At 47.8% G+C, this 17,102-nt stretch overlaps 1 protein-coding gene across 9 annotated transcripts in view; it reads left to right on the top strand.

The window, feature by feature from the left end:
* USO1 (USO1 vesicle transport factor) overlaps positions 1–8,732 on the top strand; it is a 32,256-nt gene extending 23,524 nt beyond the window's left edge. For all 9 annotated transcript variants that reach the window (XM_074587976.1, XM_074587971.1, XM_074587975.1 and 6 more), the window contains 11 exons: positions 247–357; positions 1,026–1,144; positions 1,515–1,696; positions 2,235–2,356; positions 3,130–3,268; positions 3,804–3,967; positions 4,570–4,659; positions 5,422–5,508; positions 6,091–6,189; positions 6,666–6,881; positions 7,745–8,732. In XM_074587976.1, the coding sequence (XP_074444077.1) occupies positions 247–357; positions 1,026–1,144; positions 1,515–1,696; positions 2,235–2,356; positions 3,130–3,268; positions 3,804–3,967; positions 4,570–4,659; positions 5,422–5,508; positions 6,091–6,189; positions 6,666–6,881; positions 7,745–7,822 (1,407 nt within the window). In that variant the 3' untranslated portion in view covers positions 7,823–8,732. The remainder of the gene's footprint in view (positions 1–246; positions 358–1,025; positions 1,145–1,514; positions 1,697–2,234; positions 2,357–3,129; positions 3,269–3,803; positions 3,968–4,569; positions 4,660–5,421; positions 5,509–6,090; positions 6,190–6,665; positions 6,882–7,744) is intronic.
* The last annotated feature ends 8,370 nt before the right edge of the window (positions 8,733–17,102 follow it).

Below are 17,102 nucleotides of genomic sequence, written 5' to 3'. Positions count from 1 at the left end.
TATTTCACATCTGCGTTGCTTGTTGGTTTTGCTCTGAAAACTGTTAAATAGGAATGGTTTAATACTTGATTCATTAAAGCACTAAAGCTCTGTTCAGTATAACTAACAAATGGGTATTTTGAAGGACGTGACTTGTTTTGAAAATGATGAGGTGCCAGCGGGCGAGTTGCGAGTCGGCACAGCTTTTGTCGGTGTGCTTGTCCTCCAGCCTGGACAGGTAACGATGCGGGGTTTCCTTCTTTTCAGGGCAGCAAAGTACAGACGCGGGTTGGGCTCCTGATGTTGCTTTGCACTTGGCTGAGCAACTGCTCCATTGCCGTCACCCACTTCCTTCACAACCCAGCCAATATACCTTTTGTATCCTTGGCCTGCTGGCGGAGTGGAACGGTTTGCCTGGAAATTACTTGGATTATTCGTGTTCAAGTTAGATGTTTAATCCAGACCAGTTTGCAGGATACCCCATGACATGAAAGGGAATGCCTTGGGGCGAGAGACAGAACCAGCTGACAGTGCTCTGTGTGTGCTGACCTGTCTGTAAGACGTGGGTGTAAATTCCAGCGCAGCGGAAAGCCGCATCGCTCTGCCAGCAAAGCGTGTTCCTATTGCCACAAGCCCGTGGATATTTTTTAGTGTGACTTATGCTTATACCCAAGAGGTACGAAGAACGCTTCCTACTCGTGTTGAAGCTTATTTCTATGCTTGCTTTTCAGGAAAAAAATCTGACTAAAGTACATAAGGCTGAACTGTCACCTGACCTAAACTGAAAGTCTGTGTTGGAACAACTCAGTCTCTTTGGTTGAGCGGACAGTTACTTAGAAAAGAAATGTCAGTGAAACCACTAATTAGCCAAATCCTTGAAAGTAAAAGCTAGCTTTGTGAGGGTTTCATTAGCTATTTTGCCTACTTCCTAATCAAGCTTGGCTTTACGTGTGAAAATAATTTTAACTGGGAATTTATACAGGGAAAAGTATGTTACATGTATTGTGCTTATGAAATATCTCAAACATCCTTAACAAGAGACGTAGCTCACAGGGCAGATAGCTGAAAACCTTGGAGAAGAGGAGCAGCTCGTCCAAGGCCTGTGTGCGCTTTTGCTTGGCATTTCCATCTACTACAATGACAATTCCCTTGAAAATTACAGGAAGTAAGTATGATGGAGAAATAAGAGGGCTGGAGGGAAAGGCTCCTGGTGGTATAAGAGGCGCTTTCAACTGAGGCGCTGCAGTCGAGAATACTCGGTTGAATGTTTTCTGTGCATGTTCCTTATGGGATGCAAAAACAACGGACCCACCTCTAGCTAGGCGAAGCAGCGGGCTGTTTTGCCTAGGTTCTCCCACGCTGTGTGTGCCTGGGCTGGGGACAGATGGCAGTGGCAACTGAGAAATTGCATCTTCAGTGCAAAGCTTCTAGTGGGGTTAAGACTTGAGGTGGATAACCAGAGCTGTAACTGCAAAAACCACCTGGAGGGAAGGATGGGTTCATTGCTCTGGGATTGATTTTCCTCTTCCTTTCAGAGAGAAGCTGAAGCAGCTGATTGAGAAGAGGATTGGCAGGGAGAACTTCATTGAGAAGCTGGGCTTCATTAGCAAACACGAACTTTATTCCAGAGCTGCTCAGAAACCACAGCCTAGTTTCTCTAGCCCAGACCACATGATGTTTGATCATGAATTTACCAAGCTTGTGAAGGAATTGGAAGGTGAGATGCTATGCTCATTTCTTTAGTTTTTGTGATGAACTGATGACTGAAGTCAATGTGCTGAACGTAACCCTCTTCAAAGTGGTGTGATGATACCAAAACAGAGTATTCTGAAAACCACGTTACGGTAATAGCCGTGTTTGTACGCCCAAGCTTGCGGTTGAAGTATTTAGTAAAGGTACTCCCAGTACAAGTCCGCAACAGGGGCTTGTACTAACTGGATAACTTCATATTTTTAGGTGAAAAGATTCTTAATGCACGCTGCGAGTTACCACACTGGCCAAGAGGTGTATTGACCTCTGCTCACCTAGGGACTAAAGTATTGAGCACATATGATGGTCATAGAAGCTTGATTCGTGGAAGTACATGATCTAGGTATATAAAAAGATGGCTGTTGGCTCTTGTTGTGACAATTGCTTTTTTTAAAGTGTGGGTTGAGTTTCTAATGCCATGATGTGAGTTAAACGCAGTGAGACGGTTTTGAGGACGAAACAGATGTGTGAACTGGGCTTTAGTTGACAGAAGATGTTTTTGACAGGTGTCATAAGTAAAGCTATTTACAAGTCTAGTGAGGAAGATAAAAAGGAGGAGGAGGTCAAGAAGACACTGGAACAGCATGACAACATTGTGACTCACTACAAGAAAGTCATCAGAGAGCAGGTAAGAGGGAGTTGCTCTGCCTGTGTCTCCAGAAGCTGTTTGCTCTGGCTTTCAGAGGCACTGCGGTGCAGTTTGATACCCGATGTTCCAAAACAAGTAACAAGAAATATAACAATATAAGAATGCTTCTAAAAACATTTAATGCCACGTTCTTGTTCAACTGAAACGTCAGTGTTTAGAATACTGGTGAAGTTTAATTCTTTTCCCGGGGTACAGCTGCGCTTTCCTGTCCTGTGTCTAAGTGTTCTTTTTCAAGTGAGTAACTGGAGAACTTGCAGCCCTTGGCTAACAGATGTAATGGTTGGTTCTGTGCTCTCACCTCTGAAAAGTTGGCAGATGAATGTGGCTGAATAAAGAAATGCAGTTGCTCAGTGAATTTTGGGCGTACCTGCTGCGGTTGGACTCTCCATTTTATTTTTCCAATGGTAGCTCACTTGTTTTGTTGCCACGGCTGAGACCGAAAAGTAGAGGAGCAAAGCTAATTAACTTAAATAGCTGATGGGGAACTGAAGCAGGTGTTTTTAGTTCAGGCATCTGGAATGGACACAGAATATAGGGGTACATGTGAAATTCAGGGACACTTTTCCTAGGAATAGCTATCTAAGCTTGTGTGAGGCTTTTCCGCTCATCTGCCATAGGTAGCGCTGACACTGTCACTAACCAGAAGCGTGTCATGGTGGAGTTCAGGTTTGTCTGTCTTTATTTGCCTTCCTGACACTATTGTATTTGAAAGTGTTATTACTTTAAGTGCCTTTTTTTCCCCCCTCTCACAGGACCAGGAGCTTGAAGAATTAAAACAACGAGTTAACACTTTAACATCTCAAAATGAGCAGCTCCAAGCAACGGTTACGCAGCAAGTGTCGCAGATCCAACAGCATAAGGACCAATATAATCTCCTTAAAGTACAGCTAGGTAAGTTTCAGAAAGAATAATAAATAATAATCTTGCTAGAGCAAAGATCTTGCGTGATTTGTGGTAAGGCACAGAACAGCTCCAGCAGACAGCCTTCTGTCCCTTCAGGCAGGCTGTTGTATGTCCTGCAGCATATCAAAACTTCCCGTAGATATAAAATACTCTTTTTTTTCAAGTTGATGTTGAGCATCGCAAGCAGTATCGTTTAAGTGTCAGATTTTGCTTTGTTATCTAAAAATACTGGGTTTTGCTTTAAGTGCCTTTAAACTTATGGGATAAAGCGCAGTGAGAACTGAGAGGACAGACTGAAAATGAGAGTAAGGTGTAAATTGTTCTTGCTTTGTGCTTGGGCTCTTTATTCAGCTTTCGATAGAGAATTCTTAAATACTCTGCTTTGGTTCTTCAGTTAGAATGGCTTGTATTGCCCTCTGGGGCCAGAGGAGGACGGGCAATAAATACTGTAATTGGTGTGCTTGAAGCTTAATTCAAAAGGGTGTTGGTGTTTGTGACCTTTGCTATAAACTCTGTCTTTTAGGAAAGGACACTCAGCACCATAATTCCCACAGTGATACGTTTCAGATGAATGGCATTCAGGTGGAAGAAGTGAGCAAACTGAAAGAGGAGTTGGAAGAATGGAAAAACAAGCACGAATTGCTGCAAGGGCAGTTAAGGGAAAAGGATTCTGCAATTGAAAAATTGGTAAGCACTAACTGTCCCACCAGAACTTCGTGCGGCTTCCAGTCCCTGTTATCAGCTGTAATTTGCCTTAAGCTGTGTAAGTCCTCAGCGTGATGGCAGTCAGGCAATCGTAACCGATTGCTTGCTGAGGATAGGAAACACGGGGGGACATGGCTTGAGCAGAGTCTTTTCTGCTTCACAGTGTTCCCCAGAGTAACTTGTTGCAGCTGACCTGTTGGACTGCAGCGTCAGTGGGTTTTAGTATGTTTTGGGTGGGAAAAAATGGTAAGCGTTTCCTCAGAGCTCAGTTGGGGTAACGCCTAAGACGTATCTATGGTGGCCTGTGTGGTGAAAGGCAGGATGAGGTGTGCTGCTTTGATTCTGTGCATGTCTTCTGCAGTGGAATTGGTGAATTCTGAATTGGAATTTGCATCCACCTTAAAGGAGATCATCCAGCTGCTCTCTCTTATCGGAGAGCTTTATGATGTGCATTTCTTAGCCTGTTTGCACCTTCTCTGCTGGGAACTTTGATAGCGCAAGCACACGGTTTACTCTGTGTTCTGACAACACGACTCTGTTTAGTCTGTCTGCTTCTATGGCTGATTTGCCTCTTGCCATTACAGAAGTCATCACAGTTGGAACTGGGAACAACAGAGCAATCCTCACAGACCAGCAAATCTGGTGGCTTGGAGCACAATAATGAACTACAGAAGGTGAACCTGGGGTGTTTCAGCGGAGCTGTGGTGAACAGTGGTAGCTCGGGATGGGATGAGAGCTTTGTCAAACTTCAGGAGGGGCATTGATTACTGAGCACGTTGGTGTTTCCAATGGTGTACTGTTATGTGATGATGGTAGTCGTTCTTGGAGCATCAAGATTATCCATCCAAAAATGAACCGGTTGTTTCTGCTAAGCAGGCTCAAGTCAGCAGAATACACTTCAGCTGATTCTTCAAACTTGCAAAATCTGTTTATCCGTTGCAAAACATACCTTTAAATGTTGATATGAAGGCTTACAGATATTGGATGTATGGCATAGAGTAAGTGGTTTAATATCTGCAGATTCAGTAATCCAAGGTAGCTGTTGCTGAAAAAAATACCGAGCAGACTTTCTCTGATTAGAGAACTACTAATGCCTGGATGGATTAAGTCCTACTGGGTTTCTGCACTAAGAATGGTCACGTGTAGAGAATGCTGGTGGTGTGATATGGACAGGACTGGGGCTGGGACAGGCACCTTGGCTGGGCCATTCCACAGAAAAGAGTTCCTGAGAGCGGGGCGGAAAATGGTACGTGTTTGTGACTGGTTTGGTCTTGTATAGAAATGGTTGCTGTGCTCTCGTTGAGACACACGCAGCCTTCCGCTCACGTATGCTAGTATGAAGCAGTTAGTCTGGTAGCATTCGACTTAAGAAGAATTTCATGTGAACCTTGCTTTGTCAAATTAACTCAGGTATGTTTTTGTCGTTGTTTCCAAAGGAATTAGAAATGCTCAGGACTCAGGTACAACTACAGTCTGCAGAAATCTCTAAGCTTCAGCTGGAGAATCAAAAGCTACAAGTAACGGTATCAGTGAAAAAGTTCCTTATTCTCTCTTGGGGGATTGCATCTTGAAGACTTTACTTTCCTGCTTACGCTGTCTGTAGCTGTTGTCCTAAACCAAGCTTGTTTTAGGAATATGCATCCCCAAGTGATTTCGGCAGCGTTTTATCCCTAGACAAATCCTTTGTGAGGAAGGAGGGGACTTCCAGTCAAGTTAGTGCTCTGTGAGGCCACAGGCCCTTGGTATTTTTAAACAAAAGAATGGTATTTAAACAATGGTATTTAACAAACACCTTTAACAAGCTTTTAAACTTTAACAAAATACCTTGGTATTTAAACAAATGAATACCAACTAATCAGTGTTTTAAGCTTGCACCCTAATCAAAGGAAATAATCTCACGTGCGTAGGTGTTTACTGAGACCCCAGGAAGCACAGGTCTGTTTGCTGATGCCTTGCAGCGCAGCGTGTATCTACCTACCACCCCTTGGCTATGCTGCGAGAAGAAAATACCCTTTTAAATGCTGCCAGTGACTGTGTAAGGTCTTAGCTTGCTGTCTTCGTATGCCAGGCGTTCAGTGCTCCAACATTGAATTTCTTGTCCACAGAATACGAGTGCAGATCCTGCGTTAGGAGACAGCGGTTCAACAGCCCCGAACAGCTCTGAATTGGAGGGACGGCTTCAGCAAGAAATAAAAGAGCTGAAGGTTGGTAGCGGATGAACACCACACCAAGTCACTGAATGCTCAGCCGTCAGTTAGGAGGACTTCGACCATAGGAAAGGCTTTGGGTGGAGGTGGTTTGTTTCCTCAGCATCTTCAGTGTTTCAGGCTGCCTGAGGGAAGCTGGATGTATCTCCCTCCTTTGTTTTTCCCTTGGGAAATGCAGGCCTTGTCTGCCTTCAAAGAGCTGATAAGGACAGCCTAGGAAATAGTTTTACTCTGGCACGGACAATCCAGTTGGGCTGGGAGGAAGGTAGCCACGGGTAAGACTTCTAGCTGCCTTGCTCCTGGTTGGCAATAAGGGGAGTTTGGGTAAGGAAGTGTGTGGGAGCAAGGCCGCAGGGTGCTCCGTGGCATTGGAGATGTTACCGGTAGTGCGTGGAATGTGTTTGTAGGAAACAAGGCTTCTACTGCGCCTGTGCTTACGGTGTAACCTGCTGTGGGGTTTTTCTTGTTGCCAGAGTGAAGTCAAAGCCCTTTCTGAGGAAAAAGAATCCCTAAAACAGCACCTGGATTCATCCAGTAGTACGGTTGCTATCTTGCAAGATGAGAAGAGTAAACTCCAGCAAGAAGTTGCAGAATCAAAGAAAGAACAGGATGATCTTCTGGTGCTTCTGGCTGACCAGGATCAGAAACTATCAGCACTGAAGATCAAATTGAAGGATCTCGGTGTACCGGTAAGCAAAACAATGGCTCCAGTGAGTTCTCGGGGCTGAGGCAGGCCTGAGCGGTCTGGGTACGGCAGTACTTGATCCCGTAAGTCTGGTGAGGCGTCTCGCTGTAAACAGAGGGATGCTGGATCTGCCAGAGCTGCTTTCTGCACTCATATTGGCAGCCAACAGTAGAAGATGACAACTGCCTCTTGAAAGAAGTGTTCAGCGTAGGGATGTTGAGAGGTACCCGCCAGACTCCTGTGAGGAGAACTGCTTGTCATACGTACGTCTGGAATGATACCCGACAGTGTGCCTGGCCTTGCTGCAGCTTATCCTGGCTGCCAGCTAGAAAGCAGACGATGGCTGTGTTGTAATCCTACGGGGTGGTTCCAAAAAGTCTGCAGTGGGTGGAGGCATCATTTGTACTGAAAATCCTCTAAGTGTAGCCAAGGAATCTTTCAGTCTGACTTGTAAATGACTTAAATAGGGAGAAAGTACCCTAGAAGACACTAGCAGCTTCACTTGTGGCATTGCAAGGCTCTGGACAGTTGGGTTTTCCTCCTCAGCCTGTCTGGTGAAGAAAGCGGGTTTTATTTCACCAGCTGTATGGCAAAGCACGTGTGGAGTCCCTTACTGGGAAGTACGGGGCAGAACGGATGGTGCTGGACGGAGGCTGCTGTTCCCAGGGTCAGCCATCCTTAGCAGCCAAGTTAAATAACGTGACATGACAAGATGATGGTTGCCTTTATTAAGAGCTAAGTGTACAGCTTGATAATTTTAGGTTAGCTTTAAGCTTAGTGTTGCTCCCACAGCATTTGTCTTGCCTGGAAAAGGTTGGATCAGAGTAAGGGATGCTACTGCTCACAACAGATGTTTCTTCATTTCAGGTTGAAGATGAAGATGATATTGAATCTGGAGATCAAGGGGATGAAGATGAGGATGGGGATGAAGAGGAGCAAGACTAGAATGCTTTTGTGTGTTACCATGAAAACTAGATTGCATTGTTATTGGGGGAAAAAATCTATTATTGGTATACAAAGCAAAACATCTGCTTATGAGAAGCAGATGGGAAAACAGCAACCGTGGGACTAGTTATAAGTTACTGAAGTGTTTGAAAACCCTTCGTACTAGGTAAAGCAAACAAAATCACTGTTTAAGTTCTACATGAGTATCCCAAATTGTACGTGTTTAGAAGTTGCTTTAGACACTGTTTAAAGCATGGAGATGACAATGTTGCTGCCTCAGTTCATTGTCATTGGCAGAAGTTCTGTGCATTTGCTTATGGTTTTAACCTTCTCGATCTTTTAACATAATTAAATACAGAAGTATTTGGTTTAGCACCTGTCAAATGGAATCATTGCCCCTGCCTTCAGCACCGAGCTTCAATGTAATTCGTGGCTTCCTTAAAGAGCAGCGGCGAGGTGGAAGGGTTGGGGTGGCTGCGGTGCGCGGTGGCCACTTGGCTGGCCTCCTGGGCTGGGTGTCGGGGTGCGGATGGACCTGCACAGCCTTGAGTGCCTTCACACCTGAAACGGCTGCATTCGGAACCTGCCCAGGAACCCCAATGCTACGCGAATAACGTGGAAGAGGTTTCATGGAAACCTGAGCAAGAAAGGGAGCGTTTTTACGAAGAATCTTTGTGGAAAGATGAAGACCAATACACTCTTCCTAAAGATTTAATGTGCTGCTGAGTCACCGTAAACATAAGTAAAAATCTTCTTGACTACTTCAGTAACGAAATGAGAACTACTATGATTTATATAACTTATTAGCTCTTGATGAGTGAATAAAAGATAAAATTTGACAAGAAAAAAATGAATACAGTTAAATGCATCAATTTCATTGTTTGGTAATAAAAATAGGTATTTCCTCTTAGTCCTCATTCATTTATTTCTCTTGTCCTGCTTTAATAAAATATATTTTAGTACACGTGTAAAATTGTCTAGAACCAGTCTAAGGTGGCAGAGGAAAGTATCAATAAACCCTCTACCGGGGCTGTCACTGCATGTGTACCAAGAGATGCTGGTTCAGCTTTTGCATTTTTCAACAAACTCAGTCATTGAGCTTAACTTCCTTAGAGCTTTTCTAAAAAATAAAATCATTCCTTAATCATATGACAACTTTAGGAAGACTAGCAACCAAAGACTTTTTCAAAGTCACCTCATGCATTCAGTCTGTGTTCAATGTGAAACTGTTAGACGGAGTAGTTTAAATACGCTCCGCTCTTGCACTCCATCCTTGACTTCAGGCAATGCGTTTTATATACTACTTTCAATGTCTCTTACAGAAATGGTGTCAATAAGAAGTGCAGTGAGGTGTTCGCTCTGAGCTAGAGCCTACCTTGCTGGCTCCTGGAGGTCACCGAGCGGTGCTTTGAAGCAAGCAGGGGTCCAATTGGGGTGGCCGGGCGTATAACTCTGCCTGTGTGCTGCTATGAATGGCACTTGAATACAAGAGTGCCAAGGGAAGGCACGTGTGCTTTTTACGGAGTTGACACTTACACTGCGTGATGCATTACCAGTGTTACCACCTGAAGCCACGGAGCTCCTTTCTGCATGTCTCGGGAAGTCAGTTTGAAAAATGCCTTTTTTCACAAACCCTGACAGAGGTGACAGCTTCAGTACCTGGGTGTCCTGTTAGCCCTGGCACCGCGTTTGCTGCTGTCAGCAGTACCACCGCAGGCAGTTGTGGCAGTTTGTTCTACCCTGCTTAGACAAGACAGACCTACTTATTTGTATCTGCTTGAACCTCTTCCCCTGTCGCTGTCAGCTGTCCCAAGAAGCAGTGCTTTTCTTGGGAAGTGTTGGATCCTTCAGCAGAGATCGAAGGTTGCAATGGAGAGGGAGTGGTGTTAGGAAGCCTTGTGGCTTTGTTGTATATGGAGAGCATGGAAAGCTGAGGTGGCCTGTAGAGCTGGACCAGCAGGGCCATCTGCTCCCTGTCCCGCTAGGTCACCTGTGACCTTGCAGGCTCTTGGTCTGTTCTACGCAGCTTTCGCATTGCCCCAGATGGTTTTACTTTATTGTCTTCTGGGTGCCTTTCTGCGAGGTCTCTAAAAATGCTGTGGGCAGAAATAAACAGATATTTCTGTAAGTTGTCCTTCAGTATGCAATCACGCCCCAGGAGGCAAACGCGCCGCTCTAGAGTGGAGGGAAGGGGAATAGAGAAAAGAAGACATGGAAAATGAATGAACCTTTTACTTATGCTGATGAGATGGAATCGCCTGAAAAATACACACAAACACAGACTGAGATTGGGAAAGCACAAGGCATGTGATTGATGGTTTGGCCTGATCTTGATCAGGAGCTCTTCATCTGGCAACCCTACCTGGACACCAGTGCCACTCCTGAAAGATGGTATGCTGCAACATTTTTCTGTTGCCATTCTCTGCAGTGTTATGCTTGAGAAGTTCTTCCTTTTGGATGCAACTTCAAAATGTTTGAAATTGCAAAAAAATGAAGGAAGAGATAACTAGGTGGGGTAGGAAGTTCAGGAGACAGACAAACTGGTTACAAACAGGTTTTAAAGAAGCCTGTTCAAAGCGCTTTTCTCAATTAGAAAACCTGTTTTGTTGATTATTTTATTGCACCATCCTAGTGGTATATCTTCCTGCTGGTAGTAGACGTGTCTGGATTATAACTGTACCGTCAAATGGGTGGCCTTTGCCCAGAAGGTATTCACTTGACTGTGCGTTCTTGCCTGTGTCAGGAAAATTAGATTTATTCTTAATTCTTTGGAATCTTTTCGTGTCCCATCATGACTGGGACATCACGAATGCAGGGTGTTTTTCCTCACTCTGCACAGTGTTTGGATCCTTTCCACGTAGCGTCTTTGTCAAAGCAAGCAAGAGACGATAGTGAGAAGGTAAATCCATCGCAGATTGCTAGCGTGCTTGTTGCGCATACTGCCACTGGTACAGATAAACAGGCCAAGAGGTGCTGAGCTGCAGAGAATACCAGGAGTGAAGAGGAGAAGCAAGTAATTCTGACTAATGTATGCTAACAGTAGAAGACTGTAACCCGCCTGGAGCCCAGAGCTGGTGCGTGTGTGCCGTGTCCAGGCCAGGCAGTGTGGGTCCCTTTGTATACACCCTTTCAGTGCAAGGGTTTTCAGGAAAGGTCCAGTGCTGCCTGGTCTGAACATGGGAAGTCTTTGAAATTTCTTAGAGACGGCTGCTGCACCACTTTCTGGATCAGTTGTTTGCAAAGTACGGTATTCAGGGAAGCAAAAGAAGCCTTACCCGTGTTACGCAGCCTCTGCCTGCTGCTGGTCTTCTGCAAGCTCAAAAATGTCTGAACCTCTCCATTTGTGTGAAGCTCTTCCTAGAAAATAAAATCAAAACAGAGCGTTCAGCAGTGCACGCAGGCTTATGAGATCTTTTTTTTTTCTGGTAAATACTTTATTAGGAAAAATGTCTCCTTTTCTTTAAACTATAGGAATAAGGGTAAGTTTGAATCGGGAGAGACTGCAGACTGATTAAAGGGGGAAACTGGTTGCCAAGCAGCCAAATCCCCTGCCCGTGCAGGGTAAGGCGGGGGGTGGGTGTCCATCAGACACGGCAGCTCTCTAACACCCTTGGGCCAGCTGTCAGCGCGGTCACCGTGAGTGGGATTAATGCTGGCAAACCTGACACCTCTCTCGGGAGGGGTCGGGTGCCCCGTACCACCTGCAGTGTCGTTCTCCCTCCCACCAAGAGGACTTCTAACCATTCTGCACTCCCCCGGCCACCTTGCTCGCTGAACCGATCCATGCCACGAGCAAGGTTTGCTGTTGTCCCACAGGGTGGTTCCTCCCTCAGCCCCCAAGAGACTGTGGAGGAGAACCGGGACCTTTTCTCTTGTTCCTGAGTGCCCAAGTGTTCGCCAAACAGCTTCTGCACTTCAAATACAGAGCTGAGTGGGGTACCCCAGCCTCATGCATTCACGAGCAAAAGGACAGCGGTTGCTAAAGGACAATTGCCACCAAACAAGGGTGAAGTCCCTGCGGCTGGCTGAGTTCTGTGCTGTTCTGTAGCACAACTCCGTTGTGAAAAGTGAAACACACAGTTTATTTGCTCACTGTGCCTCTCAATTGCTGTTTAAGGTGGGACTCTGTCATACTACAGGCCCTCTGAGGAGGCAAGTGGGGAGTCTATGTCACTAGACAGGTAATTGCAGCACTTACAAACTGCTCTCTGCTCATTTTATAGCCCTGTTGTGAAGGCTGTAGTAGGCTTTTCCCCTACATATCCGGCTCCTTCGCTCCACGAAGCAGGAGCAGAACGTGACATTTAGTTGAAATGACATTTCAGAAACAGAAATGGGTCTGGACAAGCCTGTGATCACTTCCTACCACTTATAGAAGAAACCAATAACTTTATGCCACTGTTCTTGATCAAGGACAGCCTACTGGGAGCAAACTGTGACGCAACGGACTCGAATCCTGAGGCTAATGTGAGGGTCAGGCCAAGGCTGAAGGTACCGTTGGTGCTTAATGTCGCGCCTGGAAGCTGAGAATTTCACTGCTGGGCAAAGAGGGGACAGTCAGTGGTCGTTAAGGGTTGCTCACGGGCAGCACGTGTTTCACTGGAAGCAGTATAATAAATCACAGGGCAGACAGCCTGCTCGATTGGAGGGAGATACTGGTGCCAGTCAAGAAGAGCCGGTGCGTTCGCAGAGGAGAAGGTCCTTGAGAAATTCTGTGCTCTGGGGTTAGTTTTACAGAGGGGCCTCAGATCGACCCCGTGGGAGCAAGCCACAGATGAGCTAAGCACCAAGAAAAATGAATTAGCCCTGATGGGGGTTAGACCTGCGGCGCAGGACAGCCGAGACTCCCCCCAGCCATGTCAGCAGACGCAGCCCTTGCAGCCAGATCAGTATCTCCTTAGGACCCTGGGTGCCGAGGCTACGTGACAGATTGGGCGAGAGCCCCAGCTCACAGGGCTGACACTGAGCACGCCGGTCGCAAAAATCAGGCCCATGCTACAGCAATGAACCATTTCTGACTCTCCTGCTGCTGCGTCTCCATTTAAGCAAGGGAAGAACAGCCTGACTTTTATGCAAATCCCTGGAAGTGTCACCAAGAAAATCAACTGGGAGATGTGCCCGCCCTCACCTAAGACAGTCGGCACGGGAGGACTATGCCCCACGTCCAGAGAGCGAGAAGGCGCTCACCCAAGTTTCACCAGCAATGGGGGTTCCCGCCTGCTCCTGCCCCTGCGGACAGATGTGTTGCCTGTATCTGAACATATTTCCAGGCACGTTACCTGAAAGACCTCTCTTACTCATTCTGTATCGGACTTACCCCAAGTTTTAGCCTGTCCTGTCTACTCATATCTCGTCTTTCAGAATAAAGTGCAGAGTGGAACAAAGGGTCTGCAGAGCTGCTGTCTGCAGCTTAAGACATGAAATAGGTGCAAAATGGTAGGGTCTCTGCCGCCTCGGGGGCGGAATGCTCACATCTCTAACTCGACGGGCTCCCTCCATGCTGTGTACGTCTCCCGCTGGCGGGAGAAAGCTGCCGAGGTAATTAGTTAGACCTTCTTTATCCTTAGGCACGTCTCTGTAGCCATCTGGGCCTACCACAGTGACCCCATCCCCGGGAACCCTTTGGTGCCAGCCGCCCGCCAGCTGCAGCGTGGCCACCAGAGGTCATGCTGCTCCCACGCAAGCGCGGCCGGGCGCCTGGTTTCAGGCAGAACGGGACCAGTTTTCTTTTCATAACTTCCCTTTTCAGTTAAGCCTCTTCTGACTAACTGCGCTTTCTGAAATGAAGCAGAAACGAACCCAGCCAGAGCAGCCCTGAGCCACGGCTGGAAACCCAGGCGCTGCAGCTTCGGAGGGGACACGAGTGGAAGGTTTCCAAGCTAACTCGATGGTCACTTCTGGCTTTAAACAGAGCAGTAGGGCAAAGAGCCATAATATAACTCACTCTCCTGCTACCTAAGTCCAGTAGCTCTCAACCTAAACCAGCCTGCCGGGGAGGAGCTGTGCATGCAGCCAGGGCCGGCTCTGCCCCGGGATGCGCACGGAGAGCCTGCACCCGCAGCAGGGCTCGGCCAGCGCGGGCTCCCTGCTCCCGCGCATCCTCTTTGCATGGCCGCAGTGGCTCCCTGGTAGTGTGCTCCTGCCGGGTACCCTCTGAAATCCCGGGCGCTCTGTGCTGGGCTTGTTAAGCAGCAAACAGGGCTCTTCTCCCGAATTCCCCAGGACAGACAGAGGGACCTGGCCGTTTCGAGGTGGTCGGTCCCCTTGTCCCCACTCCTTAGGCAGAACAGAAAGGAACCTGTTTCTGCTCCAGCCGTCAGGCTGAAGCCAGCGCTGTGCGGAGTCGGGTTCAAACCTTCCAAACTCCCACTGGGCATTGTGGTGACACACACGGAAGCCTGAAGGCCTGTCTTTCCACTCCTCGCTGGAGAAGCAACAGAGTCTAAGAGGGAGAGTGCTGGACCAAGTGAAAAGACCTGTTTCACCAACGATCCACTGTGCGACCTCTGCAGATGAGCTTGATTTGCCTCAGCCTCCAAGCATGTTCCTTTCCTGGGCTTTTACAAACAACAGCGATGCGTGTTGGGTGTCTCTGGATACGAACCCGACAACTCTGGCTGTGGGGCTCCAGGGAAGCGCGGGTTGGACGGCAGGCACAGCTAGCTCCCAGGCTGAGGACATGCTCGTGCACTGCGCTGCCCTCCCATCCTCTCCCCTCCCCTCTCCTCTTTGCTAAATTGCTGCTCCCGAGTTCATTGCAAGGTGACCGGAGGGCTGCTTGTTTACTTATGTCTCAGTAAATCAAGGAGTTAGTAAAAAATCACCCAGGTTGAATGAAAAGCTTTACCTGACTGGAAATATTGCCATGCTTGAGATCGCACAAGGCGTGAGGGGCAGGTGAACGTGTTTAAGATACCTTGTTAAAGGTTTCTAAGCTGTTTTGAAGCACAAAATGGAAAAAAAAACAATCTGGAAATAAACCCAATGCTAACTCTTCCACATTTTCCCATGCAAAATGTGTCAATGTCTCTCTCCGCTCACACAAGCACCACGAACCAGAGTGCACTGCCCAAAAGGTTTAAATACAGCAAGATGTTTATTTGTAGGGTGCGTTGTTTTTTGGTTTCTTTTTAAGGGAGCTGTTTTCCCAAACATCTGTTGGCAGGAAAAGCATTTTTCCAGGTGGCTAGAGAAGAGCACATCTGTTAGGAGGCAAAGGGCTTCTCCGGCCTCTCACAGCCGCGAGTTGAGTACAGGAACATGAGAGGCCGCCAAGGGTCTCGCTGCTGGTGGGAGGAGGCAGTTGGGTTTGGGCCAGAGCAGCAGGTGAAGGCAGCAGGTCTGGCACCCCAGGATGCTCTCCGTGAAGGTTAGTTGTCCCCCCATCCCTCCGGTACAGGCACCCCCGAGGGTGCACAGCGGCCGGGCACAAGGGCTGTGGCTGGTGCAGCGGAGGCGAGGACAGCAGGCTCTAACAGAGCACTGGTAACGGGCCACTGCTCCTTTCTCAGTACAAACGGATGAGGTTGTGTCAGCCCGCCCAGACGTATGGCACATGCCAAAGGTAAAGCAGAAACATGCCAGGCTCACTCATCGCTCCAGGAAATCCGCTTGGATAAGAACAAACTTTCTCTGTTATTTTTTTTAAGTCTCTCAGACACCTACAGTCAACTTTTGTCATAGGCTGTCGGGGCTGATTTTATCTTGCACGCTATGCCCTTCAATGGGGAGGAAGGGGGTGACGGTTGGGCAACTGATACAAGCTTCCACTCTGAGCAACTCAGCTGCAGAGGCGTTACTCACTCCCCTTCCCGGCAGGGCCCAGTCTACCCGCTTTTCAAAGCACTCCTAAACATGTGGAGCTGAGGCCGCAGGACCCGCTGCCGCCGTGCCAGAACTAATGGGGCTCGGACTGGGGTCTGAGGGGCTTGACTCGCTGGGGGTTTTGCCCCCTTCTGGGCAGCCCAAGCAGGTCTGCCTTCCTCCTGTGGGCGCTATGGACCGAGAGCAACTGCTGCTTCTGTCCCCTGTTTTCTGCCCTGTTGTACAAGAAGGATAGCAAGTACCTTTCATCTAGAGGCTGGGAACTCTCAGCAGGGAGATTATACCTTCATTCCCAATGGTATTTTCAACCTGTTATTCTTAACCCAAGACCAGACCTAGAGACATCTTTTCTCTGGGATTTCCAGCCCCTGTGGAAGCCTATTGGCCACCCGCGTGAGTGCATGTCCCAGGGGGAATGGGCTAAACGAGGCCCCTCAGGACTGTCATTCCCAGCTCTCCGCAGATCACGCTTTGCCCTGCTCACCTGCATGTTGTGTTGGCGGTGTTTCCACCGCAACCACTCTAGCTGGATACACTACAGACATCTGTTTGTTTGGCTTGCTTTTAAAATAAAGCCCGGACGCTGAAGAGTGACATAGCACTGATGCTACCATGTGCCACCCCTCAGCCTGACCCTCCTGCGCGGTGTCCTGCTGAAGCCAGTGTACATCAGCTATGGCCACGTGCTGTCACTGTGCTGTGGAGGCCTTGAGGTCCCATTTCCACAGGTTGTCCTGACAGCGCCGGCCAACTGAGTAGGCTCAAAGATGTGGCTGTGCCACCAGGCACGTGGCCTTGTGTCATGTCTCTGTGCAGCTTCGAGGACTCAGCATTACTGTTACCTGAATGCGGGATGCTACCGAGCAGTCCCACCAGCAGTGCTACGGTTTTCTGGCTATGGCTGAGTCGGTGGCCTTGAAGGGCTATCCCAGCAACAAGAGGTGTCACAACTTGCACGTGCTTATTGTGTGTCCTGGAAGGCCACAGAAGCGGGTGGACTTACAGTGGCTGTGTCAGACACCTGACAACTTTGAAAAGATGCCCTTTGTCCAAAGCTATGCTCTAGATGTGCACTCTTAGGCTGGTTGCATCATCCTCACAAATCACTGACTTGGCCATTTGAAGACACAGAGAGCGTGCGAGTGTCTGAGCTGGGCCCAGCGCTGTGGGTGAAGTGCTCTGATGTGATTACTTGAGACAATTTCCTGGTGAAGTTTCATATACGCTTGACTCACGTCTGCCTGTTGCTCTGGAAACCTCCTGCTTTGACCTCAGTAAACAGCAGAAAAGCCCATGTGAGCAATTTCCCTATTTCTGCTTTTACCCTTAAAATGTAGCTTTTACAATGGGGCTGGCTATACAGTATTTATCTTCAGCCTTCAACTCCCGTTTGAATGTTCCTGGTGATGCTCCCAGCTCCTCATCAGAGGTTTGTGCTGACTTCTGATTGAGCAGA

The sequence above is a fragment of the Larus michahellis genome, chromosome 5, assembly GCF_964199755.1.
Source record: "Larus michahellis chromosome 5, bLarMic1.1, whole genome shotgun sequence".
In the NCBI taxonomy this organism is placed as follows: Eukaryota; Metazoa; Chordata; class Aves; order Charadriiformes; family Laridae; genus Larus; species Larus michahellis.
This window is presented reverse-complemented; position numbering and strand designations above follow the sequence as displayed.